This window comes from Scyliorhinus torazame, chromosome 10 (assembly GCF_047496885.1).
Source record: "Scyliorhinus torazame isolate Kashiwa2021f chromosome 10, sScyTor2.1, whole genome shotgun sequence".
Taxonomy (NCBI): domain Eukaryota; kingdom Metazoa; phylum Chordata; class Chondrichthyes; order Carcharhiniformes; family Scyliorhinidae; genus Scyliorhinus; species Scyliorhinus torazame.
Window position 1 is genome coordinate 122,316,175 of NC_092716.1, and position 20,456 is coordinate 122,336,630.

Here is a 20,456-nt window from a genome sequence, read left to right on the forward strand (position 1 = left end):
AAAGTAATGGCGCACTGACTGATGCACTGACCAACGCATTGGCACACAGACTGATGCACTGACCAACGCATTGGCGCACAGACTGATGCACTGACCAACGTATTGGCACACAGACTGATGCACTGACTAACGCATTGGCACACTGACTGATGCACTGACCAACGCATTGGCACACTGACTGATGCACTGAACAATGTATTGGCGCACAGACTGATGCACTGACCAACGCATTGGCACACTGACTGATGCACTGACCAACGCATTGGCACACTGACTGATGCACTGAACAATGTATTGGCGCACAGACTGATGCACTGACCAACGCATTGGCACACTGACTGATGCACTGACCAACGCATTGGCACACTGACTGATGCACTGACCAACGTATTGGCGCACAGACTCATGCACTGACCAACATATTGGCGCACAGACTGATGCACTGACCAATGCATTGGCACACTGACTGATGCACTGACCAACATATTGGCGCACAGATTGATGCACTGACCAACATATTGGCGCACAGACTGATGCACTGACCAATGCATTGGCTCACTGTCTGATGCACTGACCGACGTATTGGTGCACAGGCTGATGCACTGACCAACATATTGGCTCACTGTCTGATGCACTGACCAATGCATTGGCACACTGACTGATGCACTGACCAATGCATTGGCGCACTGACTGATGCACTGACCAATGCATTGGCACACTGACTGATGCACTGACCAACGTATTGTCACACAGACTGATGCACTGACCAAAGTATTGGCACACTGACTTATGCACTGACCAAAGTATTGGCGCACAGGCTGATGCACTGACCAATGCATTGGCGCACAGACTGATGCACTGACCAAAGTAATGGCGCACAGACTGATGCACTGACCAACGTATTGGCGCACAGACTGATGCACTGACCAATGTATTGGCGCACAGACTGATGCACTGACCAACGTATTGGCGCACAGACTGATGCACTGACCAACGTATTGGCGCACAGACTGATGCACTGACCAATGTATTGGCGCACAGACTGATGCACTGACCAATGTATTGGCGCACAGACTGATGCACTGACCAACATATTGGCGCAGAGACTGATGCACTGACCAACGTATTGGCGCACAGACTCATGCACTGACCAACATATTGGCGCACAGACTGATGCACTGACCAATGCATTGGCTCACTGTCTGATGCACTGACCGACGTATTGGCGCACAGGCTGATGCACTGACCAACATATTGGCTCACTGTCTGATGCACTGACCAATGCATTGGCACACTGACTGATGCACTGACCAATGCATTGGCACACTGACTGATGCACAGAACAATGTATTGGCGCACAGACTGATGCACTGACCAACGCATTGGCGCACAGACTGATGCACTGACCAACGTATTGGCGCACAGACTGATGCACTGACCAACGCATTGGCACACTGACTGATGCACTGACCAACGCATTGGCACACAGACTGATGCACTGACCAACACATTGGCGCACAGTCTGATGCACTGACCAACGCATTGGCGCACAGACTGATGCACTGACCAACGTATTGGCACACAGACTGATGCACTGACCAACGCATTGGCACACTGACTGATGCACTGACCAACGCATTGGCACACAGACTGATGCACTGACCAACGCATTGGCGCACAGACTGATGCACTGACCAACGTATTGATGCACTGAATGTCGCACTGGCCGTCGCATTGGCACACTGGCTGATGCACTGACCAACACACAGGCATACTGACTGATGCACTGACCAAAGTATTGGCGCACAGACTGATGCACTGACCAACGTATTGGCGCACAGACTGATGCATTGACCAATGTATTGGCGCACAGACTGATGCACTGACCAACGTATTGGCGCACAGACTCATGCACTGACCAACATATTGGCGCACAGACTGATGCACTGACCAATGCATTGGCACACTGACTGATGCACTGACCAACATATTGGTGCACAGATTGATGCACTGACCAACATATTGGCGCACAGACTGATGCACTGACCAATGCATTGGCTCACTGTCTGATGCACTGACCGACGTATTGGCGCACAGGCTGATGCACTGACCAACATATTGGCTCACTGTCCGATGCACTGACCAATGGATTGGCGCACTGACCAATGCATTGGCGCACTGACTGATGCACTGACCAATGCATTGGCACACTGACTGATGCACTGACCAACGTATTGGCACACAGACTGATGCACTGACCAAAGTATTGGCACACTGACTTATGCACTGACCAAAGTATTGGCGCACAGGCTGATGCACTGACCAATGCATTGGCGCACAGACTGATGCACTGACCAAAGTAATGGCGCACAGACTGATGCACTGACCAACGTATTGGCGCACAGACTGATGCACTGACCAATGTATTGGCGCACAGACTGATGCACTGACCAACGTATTGGCGCACAGACTGATGCACTGACCAACGTATTGGCGCACAGACTGATGCACTGACCAATGTATTGGCGCACAGACTGATGCACTGACCAACGTATTGGCGCACAGACTGATGCACTGACCAACATATTGGCGCAGAGACTGATGCACTGACCAACGTATTGGCGCACAGACTCATGCACTGACCAACATATTGGCGCACAGACTGATGCACTGACCAATGCATTGGCTCACTGTCTGATGCACTGACCGACGTATTGGCGCACAGGCTGATGCACTGACCAACATATTGGCTCACTGTCTGATGCACTGACCAATGCATTGGCACACTGACTGATGCACTGACCAATGCATTGGTGCACTGACTGATGCACTGACCAATGCATTGGCACACTGACTGATGCACTGACCAACGTATTGGCACACAGACTGATGCACTGACCAAAGTATTGGCACACTGACTGATGCACTGACCAAAGTATTGGCGCACAGGCTGATGCACTGACCAATGCATTGGCGCACAGACTGATGCACTGACCAAAGTAATGGCGCACTGACTGATGCACTGACCAACGCATTGGCACACAGACTGATGCACTGACCAACGCATTGGCGCACAGACTGATGCACTAACCAACGTATTGGCACACAGACTGATGCACTGACCAACGCATTGGCGCACAGACTGATGCACTGACCAACGTATTGGCACACTGACTGATGCACTGACCAGCGCATTGACACACAGACTGATGCACTGACCAAAGTATTGGCGCACTGACTGATGCACTGACCAACGCATTGGCGCACTGTCTGATGCACTGACCAACGCAGTGGCACACTGACTGATGCACTGACCACCGCATTGATGCACTGAATGTCGCACTGGCCGTCGCATTGGCACACTGGCTGATGCACTGACCAACACACAGGCATACTGACTGATGCACTGACCAAAGTATTGGCGCACAGACCGATGCACTGACCAACGTATTGGCGCACAGACTGATGCACTGACCAATGTATTGGCGCACAGACTGATGCACTGACCAACGTATTGGCGCACAGACTCATGCACTGACCAACATATTGGCGCACAGACTGATGCACTGACCAATGCATTGGCACACTGACTGATGCACTGACCAACATATTGGCGCACAGATTGATGCACTGTCCAACATATTGGCGCACAGACTGATGCACTGACCAATGCATTGGCTCACTGTCTGATGCACTGACCGACGTATTGGCGCACAGGCTGATGCACTGACCAACATATTGGCTCACTGTCTGATGCACTGACCAATGCATTGGCACACTGACTGATGCACTGACCAATGCATTGGCGCACTGACTGATGCACTGACCAATGCATTGGCACACTGACTGATGCACTGACCAACGTATTGGCACACAGACTGATGCACTGACCAAAGTATTGGCACACTGACTTATGCACTGACCAAAGTATTGGCGCACAGGCTGATGCACTGACCAATGCATTGGCGCACAGACTGATGCACTGACCAAAGTAATGGCGCACAGACTGATGCACTGACCAACGTATTGGCGCACAGACTGATGCACTGACCAATGTATTGGCGCACAGACTGATGCACTGACCAACGTATTGGCGCACAGACTGATGCACTGACCAACGTATTGGCGCACAGACTGATGCACTGACCAACGTATTGGCGCACAGACTGATGCACTGACCAACGTATTGGCGCACAGACTGATGCACTGACCAACATATTGGCGCAGAGACTGATGCACTGACCAACGTATTGGCGCACAGACTCATGCACTGACCAACATATTGGGGCACAGACTGATGCACTGACCAATGCATTGGCTCACTGTCTGATGCACTGACCGACGTATTGGCGCACAGGCTGATGCACTGACCAACATATTGGCGCACTGTCTGATGCACTGACCAATGCATTGGCACACTGACTGATGCACTGACCAATGCATTGGCACACTGACTGATGCACAGAACAATGTATTGGCGCACAGACTGATGCACTGACCAACGCATTGGCGCACAGACTGATGCACTGACCAACGTATTGGCGCACAGACTGATGCACTGACCAACGCATTGGCACACTGACTGATGCACTGACCAACGCATTGGCACACAGACTGATGCACTGACCAACACATTGGCGCACAGTCTGATGCACTGACCAACGCATTGGCGCACAGACTGATGCACTGACCAACGTATTGGCACACAGACTGATGCACTGACCAACGCATTGGCACACTGACTGATGCACTGACCAACGCATTGGCACACAGACTGATGCACTGACCAACGCATTGGCGCACAGACTGATGCACTGACCAACGTATTGATGCACTGAATGTCGCACTGGCCGTCGCATTGGCACACTGGCTGATGCACTGACCAACACACAGGCATACTGACTGATGCACTGACCAAAGTATTGGCGCACAGACTGATGCACTGACCAACGTATTGGCGCACAGACTGATGCATTGACCAATGTATTGGCGCACAGACTGATGCACTGACCAACGTATTGGCGCACAGACTCATGCACTGACCAACATATTGGCGCACAGACTGATGCACTGACCAATGCATTGGCACACTGACTGATGCACTGACCAACATATTGGTGCACAGATTGATGCACTGACCAACATATTGGCGCACAGACTGATGCACTGACCAATGCATTGGCTCACTGTCTGATGCACTGACCGACGTATTGGCGCACAGGCTGATGCACTGACCAACATATTGGCTCACTGTCCGATGCACTGACCAATGGATTGGCGCACTGACCAATGCATTGGCGCACTGACTGATGCACTGACCAATGCATTGGCACACTGACTGATGCACTGACCAACGTATTGGCACACAGACTGATGCACTGACCAAAGTATTGGCACACTGACTTATGCACTGACCAAAGTATTGGCGCACAGGCTGATGCACTGACCAATGCATTGGCGCACAGACTGATGCACTGACCAAAGTAATGGCGCACAGACTGATGCACTGACCAACGTATTGGCGCACAGACTGATGCACTGACCAATGTATTGGCGCACAGACTGATGCACTGACCAACGTATTGGCGCACAGACTGATGCACTGACCAACGTATTGGCGCACAGACTGATGCACTGACCAATGTATTGGCGCACAGACTGATGCACTGACCAACGTATTGGCGCACAGACTGATGCACTGACCAACATATTGGCGCAGAGACTGATGCACTGACCAACGTATTGGCGCACAGACTCATGCACTGACCAACATATTGGGGCACAGACTGATGCACTGACCAATGCATTGGCTCACTGTCTGATGCACTGACCGACGTATTGGCGCACAGGCTGATGCACTGACCAACATATTGGCTCACTGTCTGATGCACTGACCAATGCATTGGCACACTGACTGATGCACTGACCAATGCATTGGTGAACTGACTGATGCACTGACCAATGCATTGGCACACTGACTGATGCACTGACCAACGTATTGGCACACAGACTGATGCACTGACCAAAGTATTGGCACACTGACTGATGCACTGACCAAAGTATTGGCGCACAGGCTGATGCACTGACCAATGCATTGGCGCACAGACTGATGCACTGACCAAAGTAATGGTGCACTGACTGATGCACTGACCAACGCATTGGCACACAGACTGATGCACTGACCAACGCATTGGCGCACAGACTGATGCACTGACCAACGTATTGGCACACAGACTGATGCACTGACCAACGCATTGGCGCACAGACTGATGCACTGACCAACGTATTGGCACACTGACTGATGCACTGACCAACGCATTGGCACACTGACTGATGCACTGAACAATGTATTGGCGCACAGACTGATGCACTGACCAACGCATTGGCGCACAGACTGATGCACTGACCAACGTATTGGCGCACAGACTGATGCACTGACCAACGCATTGGCACACTGACTGATGCACTGACCAACGCATTGGCACACAGACTGATGCACTGACCAACGCATTGGCGCACAGTCTGATGCACTGACCAACGCATTGGCGCACAGACTGATGCACTGACCAACGTATTGGCACACAGACTGATGCACTGACCAACGCATTGGCACACTGACTGATGCACTGACCAACGCATTGGCGCACAGTCTGATGCACTGACCAATGCATTGGCGCACAGACTGATGCACTGACCAACATATTAGCGCACAGACTGATGCCTGACCAACGTATTGGCACACAGACTCATGCACTGACCAACATATTGGCGCACAGACTGATGCACTGACCAATGCATTGGCACAATGACTGATGCACTGACCAACATATTGGCGCACAGACTGGTGCACTGACCAACGTATTGGCGCACAGACTGATGCACTGACCGACGTATTGGCGCACAGACTGATGCACTGACCAACGTATTGGCGCACAGACTGATGCACTGACCAACGTATTGGCGCACAGACTGATGCACTGACCAACGTATTGGCACACTGACTGATGCACTGACCAATGCATTGGCTCACTGTCTGATGCACTGTCCGACGTATTGGCACACAGACTGATGCACTGACCAACATATTGGCGCACAGACTGATGCACTGACCAACGTATTGGCGCACAGACTGATGCACTGACCAACGTATTGGCGCACAGACTGATGCACTGACCAACATATTGGCGCACAGACTGATGCACTGACCAATGCATTGGCACACTGACTGATGCCCTGACCAACATATTGGCGCACAGACTGATGCACTGACCAACTTATTGGCGCATGACTGATGCACTGACCAACGCATTGGCGCACTGACTGATGCACTGACCGACGCATTGGCGCACTGACTGACATTCTGACCGATGCTTGGCGCACTGAGTGATGTACTGACCGATGCTTAGCGCACTGACTGGCGCACTGACCGACGCATTGATGCATTGAGTGACACATTGGCGCACTGACTGATGGACTGGTGCACTGACATGTGCACTGACCGACCCATTGGCGCACTGACCAACGCATTGGCGCATTGATCAACGCATTGGCGCACTGACTGACGGACTGGTGCACTGACATATGCAGTGACCAACGCATTGGCGCACAGACTGATGCACTGACCAACGTATTGGCGCACAGACTGATGCACTGACCAACGTATTGGCGCACAGACTGATGCACTGACCAACGTATTGGCGCACAGACTGATGCACTGACCAACATATTGGCGCTCAAACTGATGCACTGACCAACATATTAGCGCACAGACTGATGCCTGACCAACGTATTGGCACACAGACTCATGCACTGACCAACATATTGGCGCACAGACTGATGCACTGACCAATGCATTGGCGCACAGACTGATGCACTGACCAACGTATTGGCGCACAGACTGATGCACTGACCAATGTATTGGCGCACAGACTGATGCACTGACCAACGTATTGGCGCACAGACTGATGCACTGACCAACATATTGGCGCAGAGACTGATGCACTGACCAACGTATTGGCGCACAGACTCATGCACTGACCAACATATTGGGGCACAGACTGATGCACTGACCAATGCATTGGCTCACTGTCTGATGCACTGACCGACGTATTGGCGCACAGGCTGATGCACTGACCAACATATTGGCTCACTGTCTGATGCACTGACCAATGCATTGGCACACTGACTGATGCACTGACCAATGCATTGGTGAACTGACTGATGCACTGACCAATGCATTGGCACACTGACTGATGCACTGACCAACGTATTGGCACACAGACTGATGCACTGACCAAAGTATTGGCACACTGACTGATGCACTGACCAAAGTATTGGCGCACAGGCTGATGCACTGACCAATGCATTGGCGCACAGACTGATGCACTGACCAAAGTAATGGTGCACTGACTGATGCACTGACCAACGCATTGGCACACAGACTGATGCACTGACCAACGCATTGGCGCACAGACTGATGCACTGACCAACGTATTGGCACTCAGACTGATGCACTGACCAACGCATTGGCGCACAGACTGATGCACTGACCAACGTATTGGCACACTGACTGATGCACTGACCAACGCATTGGCACACTGACTGATGCACTGAACAATGTATTGGCGCACAGACTGATGCACTGACCAACGCATTGGCGCACAGACTGATGCACTGACCAACGTATTGGCGCACAGACTGATGCACTGACCAACGCATTGGCACACTGACTGATGCACTGACCAACGCATTGGCACACAGACTGATGCACTGACCAACGCATTGGCGCACAGTCTGATGCACTGACCAACGCATTGGCGCACAGACTGATGCACTGACCAACGTATTGGCACACAGACTGATGCACTGACCAACGCATTGGCACACTGACTGATGCACTGACCAACGCATTGGCGCACAGTCTGATGCACTGACCAACGCATTGGCGCACAGACTGATGCACTGACCAACATATTAGCGCACAGACTGATGCCTGACCAACGTATTGGCACACAGACTCATGCACTGACCAACATATTGGCGCACAGACTGATGCACTGACCAATGCATTGGCACAATGACTGATGCACTGACCAACATATTGGCGCACAGACTGGTGCACTGACCAACGTATTGGCGCACAGACTGATGCACTGACCGACGTATTGGCGCACAGACTGATGCACTGACCAACGTATTGGCGCACAGACTGATGCACTGACCAACGTATTGGCGCACAGACTGATGCACTGACCAACGTATTGGCACACTGACTGATGCACTGACCAATGCATTGGCTCACTGTCTGATGCACTGACCGACGTATTGGCGCACAGACTGATGCACTGACCAACATATTGGCGCACAGACTGATGCACTGACCAACGTATTGGCGCACAGACTGATGCACTGACCAACGTATTGGCGCACAGACTGATGCACTGACCAACATATTGGCGCACAGACTGATGCACTGACCAATGCATTGGCACACTGACTGATGCCCTGACCAACATATTGGCGCACAGACTGATGCACTGACCAACTTATTGGCGCATGACTGATGCACTGACCAACGCATTGGCGCACTGACTGATGCACTGACCGACGCATTGGCGCACTGACTGACATTCTGACCGATGCTTGGCGCACTGAGTGATGTACTGACCGATGCTTAGCGCACTGACTGGCGCACTGACCGACGCATTGATGCATTGAGTGACACATTGGCGCACTGACTGATGGACTGGTGCACTGACATGTGCACTGACCGACGCATTGGCGCACTGACCAACGCATTGGCGCATTGATCAACGCATTGGCGCACTGACTGACGGACTGGTGCACTGACATATGCAGTGACCAACGTATTGGCACACAGACTGATGCACTGACCAACGTATTGGCGCACAGACTGCTGCACTGACCAACGTATTGGCGCACAGACTGATGCACTGACCAACGTATTGGCGCACAGACTGATGCACTGACCAACATATTGGCGCTCAAACTGATGCACTGACCAACATATTAGCGCACAGACTGATGCCTGACCAACGTATTGGCACACAGACTCATGCACTGACCAACATATTGGCGCACAGACTGATGCACTGACCAATGCATTGGCACAATGACTGATGCACTGACCAACGTATTGGCGCACAGACTGATGCACTGACCGACGTATTGGCGCACAGACTGATGCACTGACCAACGTATTGGCGCACAGACTGATGCACTGACCAACGTATTGGCGCACAGACTGATGCACTGACCAACGTATTGGCACACTGACTGATGCACTGACCAATGCATTGGCTCACTGTCTGATGAACTGACCGACGTATTGGCGCACAGACTGATGCACTGACCAACATATTGGCGCACAGACTGATGCACTGTCCAACATATTGGCGCACAGACTGATGCACTGACCAACGTATTGGCGCACAGACTGATGCACTGACCAACGTATTGGCGCACAGACTGATGCACTGACCAACATATTGGCGCACAGACTGATGCACTGACCAATGCATTGGCACACTGACTGATGCCCTGACCAACATATTGGCGCACAGACTGATGCACTGACCAACTTATTGGCGCATGACTGATGCACTGACCAACGCATTGGCGCACTGACTGATGCACTGACCGACGCATTGGCGCACTGACTGACATTCTGACCGATGCTTGGCGCACTGAGTGATGTACTGACCGATGCTTAGCGCAGTGACTGGCGCACTGACCGACGCATTGATGCATTGAATGACACATTGGCGCACTGACTGATGGACTGGTGCACTGACATGTGCACTGACCGACGCATTGGCGCACTGACCAACGCATTGGCGCATTGATCAACGCATTGGCGCACTGACTGACGGACTGGTGCACTGACATATGCACTGACCGACGCATTGGCGCACTGACCAACGCATTGGCGCATTGATCGATGCATTGGCGCACTGACTGACGGACTGGTGCACTGACATATGCAGTGACCGACGCATTGGCGCACTTACTGACGCACTGACCCACGCATTGTCACGCTGACTGGTGCACTGACCGACGCACTGACTGATGCATTTGTGCACTGACTGATGCATTGCTGCACTGGCCTATGCATTGGGGCACTGACTGGAGCACTGACTGGAATAATGGTACACTGCTTTATTAATGACCTTCCTTCCAACGTAAGGTCAGATGTGGGGATATTCGCTGATGACTGCACAATGTTCAGCACTATTCGCGACTCCTCAGACACTGAAGCAGTGCTTGTTGAAATGCAGCAAGACTAGGACAATATCCAAACTTTGACTGACAAATGACAAGTTACATATTCACAAATGACCATGTCCAACAAGAGAGAATCGCACCATTGTCCATTAACTTCCAATGGCATTACCATCGCTCAGTCCCCCTCTATCAACATCCTGGGACTTACCATTGATCAGAAACTGAACTGGATGAGCCACATGAATACTGTAACTATAAGAGTACACGGAGGCTGGGAATCTTGTGGTGAGTGTGTCATCTCCTGATTCCCAAAGCCTGTCCACCATCAGCCACAAGTCAAGAGTGTGATGAAATTATCCCCACTTTCCTGGATGAATGCAGGAGATGGATATTGCAATATCTTGTGAATCTTCCACTTGATGCACTCTATTTCTGTTAAAACCTTTTTTTCAGTGTTCTGTCCATTTTCTCCCCTGTGACATTCTGCCTGAAAATGCCCCACCTTTTCCACCAATGGCATTGTGCATTATTGTGTGACAATTTCCCCGGCCATTTCTTCACCAGCAACAGCTAGCCTGGGCTGTCACCATTCGTTGCTTTTCTTGCCAGTTACCTCCCCTTCTATTTTCCCTTTTTTTGTCCAATAAATTCAATTGTATCTGTTACTTACGGATTTGGGCAGACTGTATCTTCTCTGACTAATTGATTGTTTCCAGCTCCTGATCTCAGCTTGTCAACTTTTTTGAATCTCCTTCACCACAGTCACATCTGTTCATGGGCTGTTTAGCACAGGGCTAAATCGCTGGCTTTGAAAGCCAGCCAAGGCAGGCCAGCAGCACGGTTCGATTCCCGTAAGAGCCTCCCCGAACAGGCGCAGGAATGTGGCGACTAGGGGCTTTTCACAGTAACTTCATTTGAAGCCTACTTGTGACAATAAGCGATTTTCATTCATTTAGTTTCATTTTCATCTTGTGGGGACTGCAGGCTATCTGATAATGCACCATTCAACACTCCAACAACCATTGTGTCGTGAATTGCTCATCTTTCAGATGACCATGCTCACAGTCTTGTGATAACGGTTACAAATCATTAATAAATGTGCCAATGCTTTCCCTGTTCATCTGTGTACATCTATTGAACATTGAGTGCTGAGCAAAGGCATTCTTGGGCAGATTGCATCAACGACTTTGACATTTGTGGTTTTACCCCAGGGTCACTAAATTGTCACCCACACAGTTGCCCATTGCATACAAAAGACTAGCTTCACTGCGACATGTGAGGCTGTGTGAAACCAGACACATCTTCTCTTCCGCCTTGACTGTGCTTTAGCCTGATCAAGGTCAGTGACTGGCTCAAAGTTATAGGCAGAGATTTTTATAGTACTTGTCCCATATATTATTGTGTTACATGGGAACATAGGAACACAGGAATTTAAGTAGGCAATTCAGCCCTTCGAGCCTTCTGCGCCATTCAATCAGATCATGGCTGATCTCTTCCTGGTCTCAAATCCACCTCCCACCTGTTCCCCATATCCCTTTAACACATTTTAAAAAATCAGAAGCACATCTTTCTCTTTTTTGAAACCATTTTTAATGACTCCGATTCTACCGCACTCAGCAAGTTCCACAAATTCACTACCCTGTGCAAGAACTAGTTCCTCCACATTTCAGTTCTAATTCTGAGTGATATTGGGTTGGAGTTGTTTTCTATAGTTAGCATTAGACACTCTAACATTTACTTTAATGTATTTCTAGATTACAAGTTCCTGACCACTCTTATTTCTTTTCACTTTATCGTGTTTCCCAGAATCTCACATCGTGTGTGTGTGTGTGAGATTCCATTGACATTGGACTGAGTCTGATAGATTCCATTCTACGGCATCGCCCCCATTACATCACCTGTCACTGGGCCAAAATCCTGGAACTCCCTCCCTAACACCACAGTGGGAGTGCCTATGCAGCAGGGACTGCATCAGTTCAAGAAGGCAGCTCACCACAACCTTCTCACCTTGTCGCCAGCAACACCTACATACCATAAATGAACACAAAAACTAATTCATACTCATACCAGCACCCTGACCGGCAGATTCACACACCCACATGGTCACACAAGCTCAGGTGACTCTGGATATTTCTTTGCTGTGCCTTTGAGTTGAACTCATGTTTAGATTGGGGCATGCTTGCCAAATTCTCTGTTTAAAATCTTTGCTCGGAGTTGGGAAGATCAGTCCTGTCCTGATGCATTCTCACTCTCTCTTCCATTCCCATTTCAGATCTACCGACGATGTTGGCTGATCTTCAAAAAATCATCCAGCAAAGGTCCGCGCAGACTGGAGAAATATCCCGACGAGAAATCAGCCAATCTCAGAGCCAGCCCCAAGGTAAACGCCAGGGAGATGCCACAGACCCTCACACTGACCCTCACACAGACCCCCCACCCTGACCCCCCACCCTGACCCCCCACCCTGACCCCCCACCCTGACCCCCCACCCTGACCCCCCACCCTGACCCCCCACCCTGACCTCCCACCCTGACCTCCCACCCTGACCTCCCACCCTGACACTCCACCCTGACCTCCCACCCTGACCCTCACACTGACACACTGACCCCCCACCCTGACCCCCCACCCTGACCCCCCACACTGACCCCCCACCCTGACCTCCCACCCTGACCCTCACATTGACACACTGACCACCCACCCTGACCCCCCACCCTGACCCCCCACCCTGACACCCCACCCTGACACCCCACCCTGACCACCCACCCTGACCCTCCACCCGGACCCCCCAACCGGAACCCCCACCCTGACCCCCCACCCTGACCTCCCACCCTGACCCTCACATTGACACACTGACCACCCACCCTGACCCCCCACCCTGACCCCCCACCCTGACCCCCCACCCTGACCCCCCACCCTGACCCTCCACCCGGACCCCCCAACCGGACCCCCCACCCTGAACCCTCACCCTGACCCCCCACCCTGACCCCCCACCCTGACCTCCCACCCTGACCCTCACACTGACACATTGACCACCCACCCTAACCCCCCACCTTGACCCCCCACCCTGACCCCCCACCCTGACCCCCCACCCTGACCCCCCCACCCTGACCCCCCACCCTGACCCCCCACCCTGAACACCCAGGCTGACCCCCCACCCTGACCCCCCCACCCTGACCCCCCATCCTGACCGCCCACCCTGACCACCCAGGCTGACCCCCCACCCTGACTCCCCACCCTGACCCTCACACTGGCCCTCACACTGACATACTGACCATCCACCCTGACCCCCCACCCTGACCCTCCAGGTTGACCCCCCACACTGACCCCCCACCCTGAGCCCCCAGGCTGACATCCCACCCTGAACCCCCACCCTGACTCACTGACCCTCACACTGACTCACTGAACCTCACACTGACCCTCACACTGACTCACTGACCCTCAAACTGACCCTCACACTGACTCACTGACCCTCACACTGACCTTCACACTGACACTCACACTGACCCTCACACTGACTCACTGACCCTCACACTGACCCTCACACTGACTCACTGACCCTCAAACTGACCCACAAACTGACCCTCACACTGACCCTCACACTGACTCTCACACTGACTCTCACACTGACTCACTGACCCTCACACTGACTCACTGACCCTCACACTGACCCTCACACTGACCCTCACACTGACTCACTGACCCTCACACTGACCCTCACACTGACCCTCACACTGACCCTCACACTGATTCACTGACCCTCACACTGACCCTCACACTGACTCACTGACCTCACACTGACACACTGACCCTCACACTGACCCTCACACTGATTCATTGACCCTCACACTGACCCTCACACTGACTCACTGACCCTCACATTGACTCACTGACCCTCACATTGACCCTCACACTGACTCACTGACACTCACACTGGCTCACTGACGCTCACACTGACCCTCACACTGACTCACTGACCCTCACACTGACTCACTGACCCTCACACTGACCGTCACACTGACTCACTGACCCTCACACTGACCCTCACACTGACTCACTGACCCTCACACTGACCCTCACACTGACCCTCACACTGACTCACTGACCCTCACACTGACCCTCACACTGACTCACTGACCCTCACACTGACTCACTGACCCTCACACTGACCCTCACACTGACTCACTGACCTCACACTGACCCTCACACTGACTCACTGACCCTCACACTTACCCTCACACTGACATACTGACCACCCACCCTGACCCCACACCCTGACCCCCCAGGTTGACCCCCCACACTGACCCCCCACCCTGAGCCCCCAGGCTGACACCCCACCCTGACTCACTGACCCTCACACTGACTCACTGACCCTCACACTGACCCTCACACTGGCCCTCACACTGACCCTCACACTTACCCTCACACTGACATACTGACCACCCACCCTGACCCCACACCCTGACCCCCCAGGTTGACCCCCCACCCTGACCCCCCACCCTGAGCCCCCAGGCTGACACCCCACCCTGACCCCCCACCCTGACTCACTGAACCTCACACTGACTCACTGACCCTCAAACTGACCCTCACACTGACCCTCACACTGACCTTCACACTGACACTCACACTGACCCTCACACTGACTCACTGACCCTCACACTGACTCACTGACCCTCACACTGACCCTCAAACTGACCCTCACACTGACCCTCACACTGACTCACTGACCCTCACACTGACTCACTGACCCTCACACTGACCCTCACACTGAACCTCACACTGACTAACTGACCCTCACACTGACCCTCACACTGACTCACTAACCCTCACACTGACTCACTGACCCTCACACTGACTCACTGACCCTCACACTGACCCTCACACTGAACCTCACACTGACTCACTAACCCTCACACTGACTCACTGACCCTCACACTGACCCTCACACTGACTCACTCACCCTCACACTGACCCTCACACTGATTCATTGACCCTCACACTGACCCTCACACTGACTCACTGACCCCCACATTGACACACTGACCCTCACACTGACCCTCACACTGACTCACTGACCCTCACACTGGCTCACTGACGCTCACACTGACCCTCACACTGACTCACTGACCCTCACACTGACTCACTGACCCTCACACTGACCGTCACACTGACTCACTGACCCTCACACTGACCCACACACTGACTCACTGACCCTCACACTGACCCTCACACTGACCCTCACACTGACTCACTGACCCTCACACTGACCCTCACACTGACTCACTGACCCTCACACTGACTCACTGACCCTCACACTGACCCTCACACTAATTCACTGACCCTCACACTGACTCACTGAACCTCACACTGACCCGCACACTGACTCACTGACCCGCACACTGACTCACTGACCCTCACACTGACCCTCACACTGACTCACTGACACTGACTCACTGACCCTCACACTGACCCTCACACTGACTCACTGACCCTCACACTGACCCTCACACTGACCCTCACACTGACCCTCACACTGACTCACTGACCCTCACACTGAACCTCACACACACTCACTGACCCTCACACTGACTCGCTGACCCTCACATTGACCCTCACACTGACTCACTGACCCTTACACTGACTCACTGACCCTCACACTGACTCACTGACCCTCACACTGACCCTCACACTGACTCACTGACCCTCACACTGACTCACTGACCCTCACACTGACCCTCACACTGACCCACACACGGACTTACTGACACTGACTCACTGACCCTCACATTGACCCTCACACTGACTCACTGACCCTCACACTGACTCACTGATCCTCACACTGACCCTCACACTGACTCACTGACCCTCACACTGACTCACTGACCCTCACACTGACCCTCACACTGACCCTCACACTGACTCACTGACACTGACACACTGACCCTCACACTGACTCACTGACCCTCACACTGACCCTCACACTGACTCACTGACCCTCACACTGACACTGACCCTCACACTGACCCTCACACTGACTCACTGACACTGACCCTCACACTGACCCTCACACTGACTCACTGACCCTCACACTGACTCACTGACCCTCACACTGACCCTCACACTGACACTGACTCACTGACCCTCACACTGAACCTCACACTGACCCTCACACTGACTCACTGACCCTCACACTGACACTGACCCTCACACTGACTCACTGACACTGACCCTCACACTGACCCTCACACTGACTCACTGACCCTCACACTGACTCACTGACCCTCACACTGATCCTCACACTGACCCTCACACTGACCCTCACACTGATTCACTGACCCTCACACTGACCCTCACACTGACTCACTGACCCTCACACTGACACTGACCCTCACACTGACCCTCACACTGACTCACTGACACTGACCCTCACACTGACCCTCACACTGACTCACTGACCCTCACACTGACTCACTGACCCTCACACTGACCCTCACACTGACACTGACTCACTGACCCTCACACTGAACCTCACACTGACCCTCACACTGACTCACTGACCCTCACACTGACACTGACCCTCACACTGACTCACTGACACTGACCCTCACACTGACCCTCACACTGACTCACTGACCCTCACACTGACTCACTGACCCTCACACTGATCCTCACACTGACCCTCACACTGACCCTCACACTGATTCACTGACCCTCACACTGACCCTCACATTGACTCACTGACCCTCACACTGACCCTCACACTGACTCACTGACCCTCACACTGGCTCACTGACGCTCACACTGACCCTCACACTGACTCACTGACCCTCACACTGACTCACTGACCCTCAAACTGACCCTCACACTGATTCATTGACCCTCACACTGACCCTCACACTGACTCACTGACCCTCACATTGACTCACTGACCCTCACACTGACCCTCACACTGACTCACTGACCCTCACACTGGCTCACTGACGCTCACACTGACCCTCACACTGACTCACTGACCCTCACACTGACTCACTGACCCTCACACTGACCCTCACACTGACTCACTGACCCTCACACTGGCTCACTGACGCTCACACTGACCCTCACACTGACTCACTGACCCTCACACTGACCGTCACACTGACTCACTGACCCTCACACTCAATCTCACACTGACTCACTGACCCTCACACTGACCCTCACACTGACCCTCACACTGACTCACTGACCCTCACACTGACTCACTGACCCTCACACTGACCCTCACACGGACTTACTGACACTGACTCACTGACCCTCACACTGACCCTCTCACTGACCCTCACACTGACTCACTGACCCTCACACTGACTCACTGACCATCACACTGACCCTCACACTGACCCTCACACTGACCCTCACTCTGACTCACTGACACTGACACACTGACCCTCACACTGACTCACTGACCCTCACACTGACACTGACCCTCACACTGACCCTCACATTGACTCACTGACACTGACACTCACACTGACCCTCACACTGACTCACTGACCCTCACACTGACTCACTGACCCTCACACTGACCCTCACACTGACACTGACTCACTGACCCTCACACTGAACCTCACACTGACCCTCACACTGACTCACTGACCCTCACACTGACACTGACCCTCACACTGACTCACTGACACTGACCCTCACACTGACCCTCACACTGACTCACTGACCCTCACACTGACTCACTGACCCTCACACTGATCCTCACACTGACCCTCACACTGACCCTCACACTGATTCACTGACCCTCACACTGACCCTCACATTGACTCACTGACCCTCACACTGACCCTCACACTGACTCACTGACCCTCACACTGGCTCACTGACGCTCACACTGACCCTCACACTGACTCACTGACCCTCACACTGACTCACTGACCCTCAAACTGACCCTCACACTGATTCATTGACCCTCACACTGACCCTCACACTGACTCACTGACCCTCACATTGACTCACTGACCCTCACACTGACCCTCACACTGACTCACTGACCCTCACACTGGCTCACTGACGCTCACACTGACCCTCACACTGACTCACTGACCCTCACACTGACTCACTGACCCTCACACTGACCCTCACACTGACTCACTGACCCTCACACTGGCTCACTGACGCTCACACTGACCCTCACACTGACTCACTGACCCTCACACTGACCGTCACACTGACTCACTGACCCTCACACTCAATCTCACACTGACTCACTGACCCTCACACTGACCCTCACACTGACCCTCACACTGACTCACTGACCCTCACACTGACTCACTGACCCTCACACTGACCCTCACACGGACTTACTGACACTGACTCACTGACCCTCACACTGACCCTCTCACTGACCCTCACACTGACTCACTGACCCTCACACTGACTCACTGACCATCACACTGACCCTCACACTGACCCTCACACTGACCCTCACTCTGACTCACTGACACTGACACACTGACCCTCACACTGACTCACTGACCCTCACACTGACACTGACCCTCACACTGACCCTCACATTGACTCACTGACACTGACACTCACACTGACTCACTGACCCTCACACTGAACCTCACACACACTCACTGACCCTCACACTGACTCGCTGACCCTCACATTGACCCTCACACTGACTCACTGACCCTTACACTGACTCACTGACCCTCACACTGACTCACTGACCCTCACACTGACCCTCACACTGACTCACTGACCCTCACACTGACTCACTGACCCTCACACTGACCCTCACACTGACCCACACACGGACTTACTGACACTGACTCACTGACCCTCACATTGACCCTCACACTGACTCACTGACCCTCACACTGACTCACTGATCCTCACACTGACCCTCACACTGACTCACTGACCCTCACACTGACTCACTGACCCTCACACTGACCCTCACACTGACCCTCACACTGACTCACTGACACTGACACACTGACCCTCACACTGACTCACTGACCCTCACACTGACCCTCACACTGACTCACTGACCCTCACACTGACACTGACCCTCACACTGACCCTCACACTGACTCACTGACACTGACCCTCACACTGACCCTCACACTGACTCACTGACCCTCACACTGACTCACTGACCCTCACACTGACCCTCACACTGACACTGACTCACTGACCCTCACACTGAACCTCACACT

The 20,456-nt window shown here is 52.9% G+C and overlaps 1 protein-coding gene across 3 annotated transcripts in view; it reads left to right on the top strand.

Annotated features, from left to right (window-relative positions):
- Positions 1-20,456, top strand: part of LOC140430899 (docking protein 4-like) — a 1,455,358-nt gene that overhangs the window by 695,408 nt on the left and 739,494 nt on the right. For all 3 annotated transcript variants that reach the window (XM_072518685.1, XM_072518686.1, XM_072518687.1), the window contains exon 2: positions 13,517-13,624. In XM_072518685.1, the coding sequence (XP_072374786.1) occupies positions 13,517-13,624 (108 nt within the window). The remainder of the gene's footprint in view (positions 1-13,516; positions 13,625-20,456) is intronic.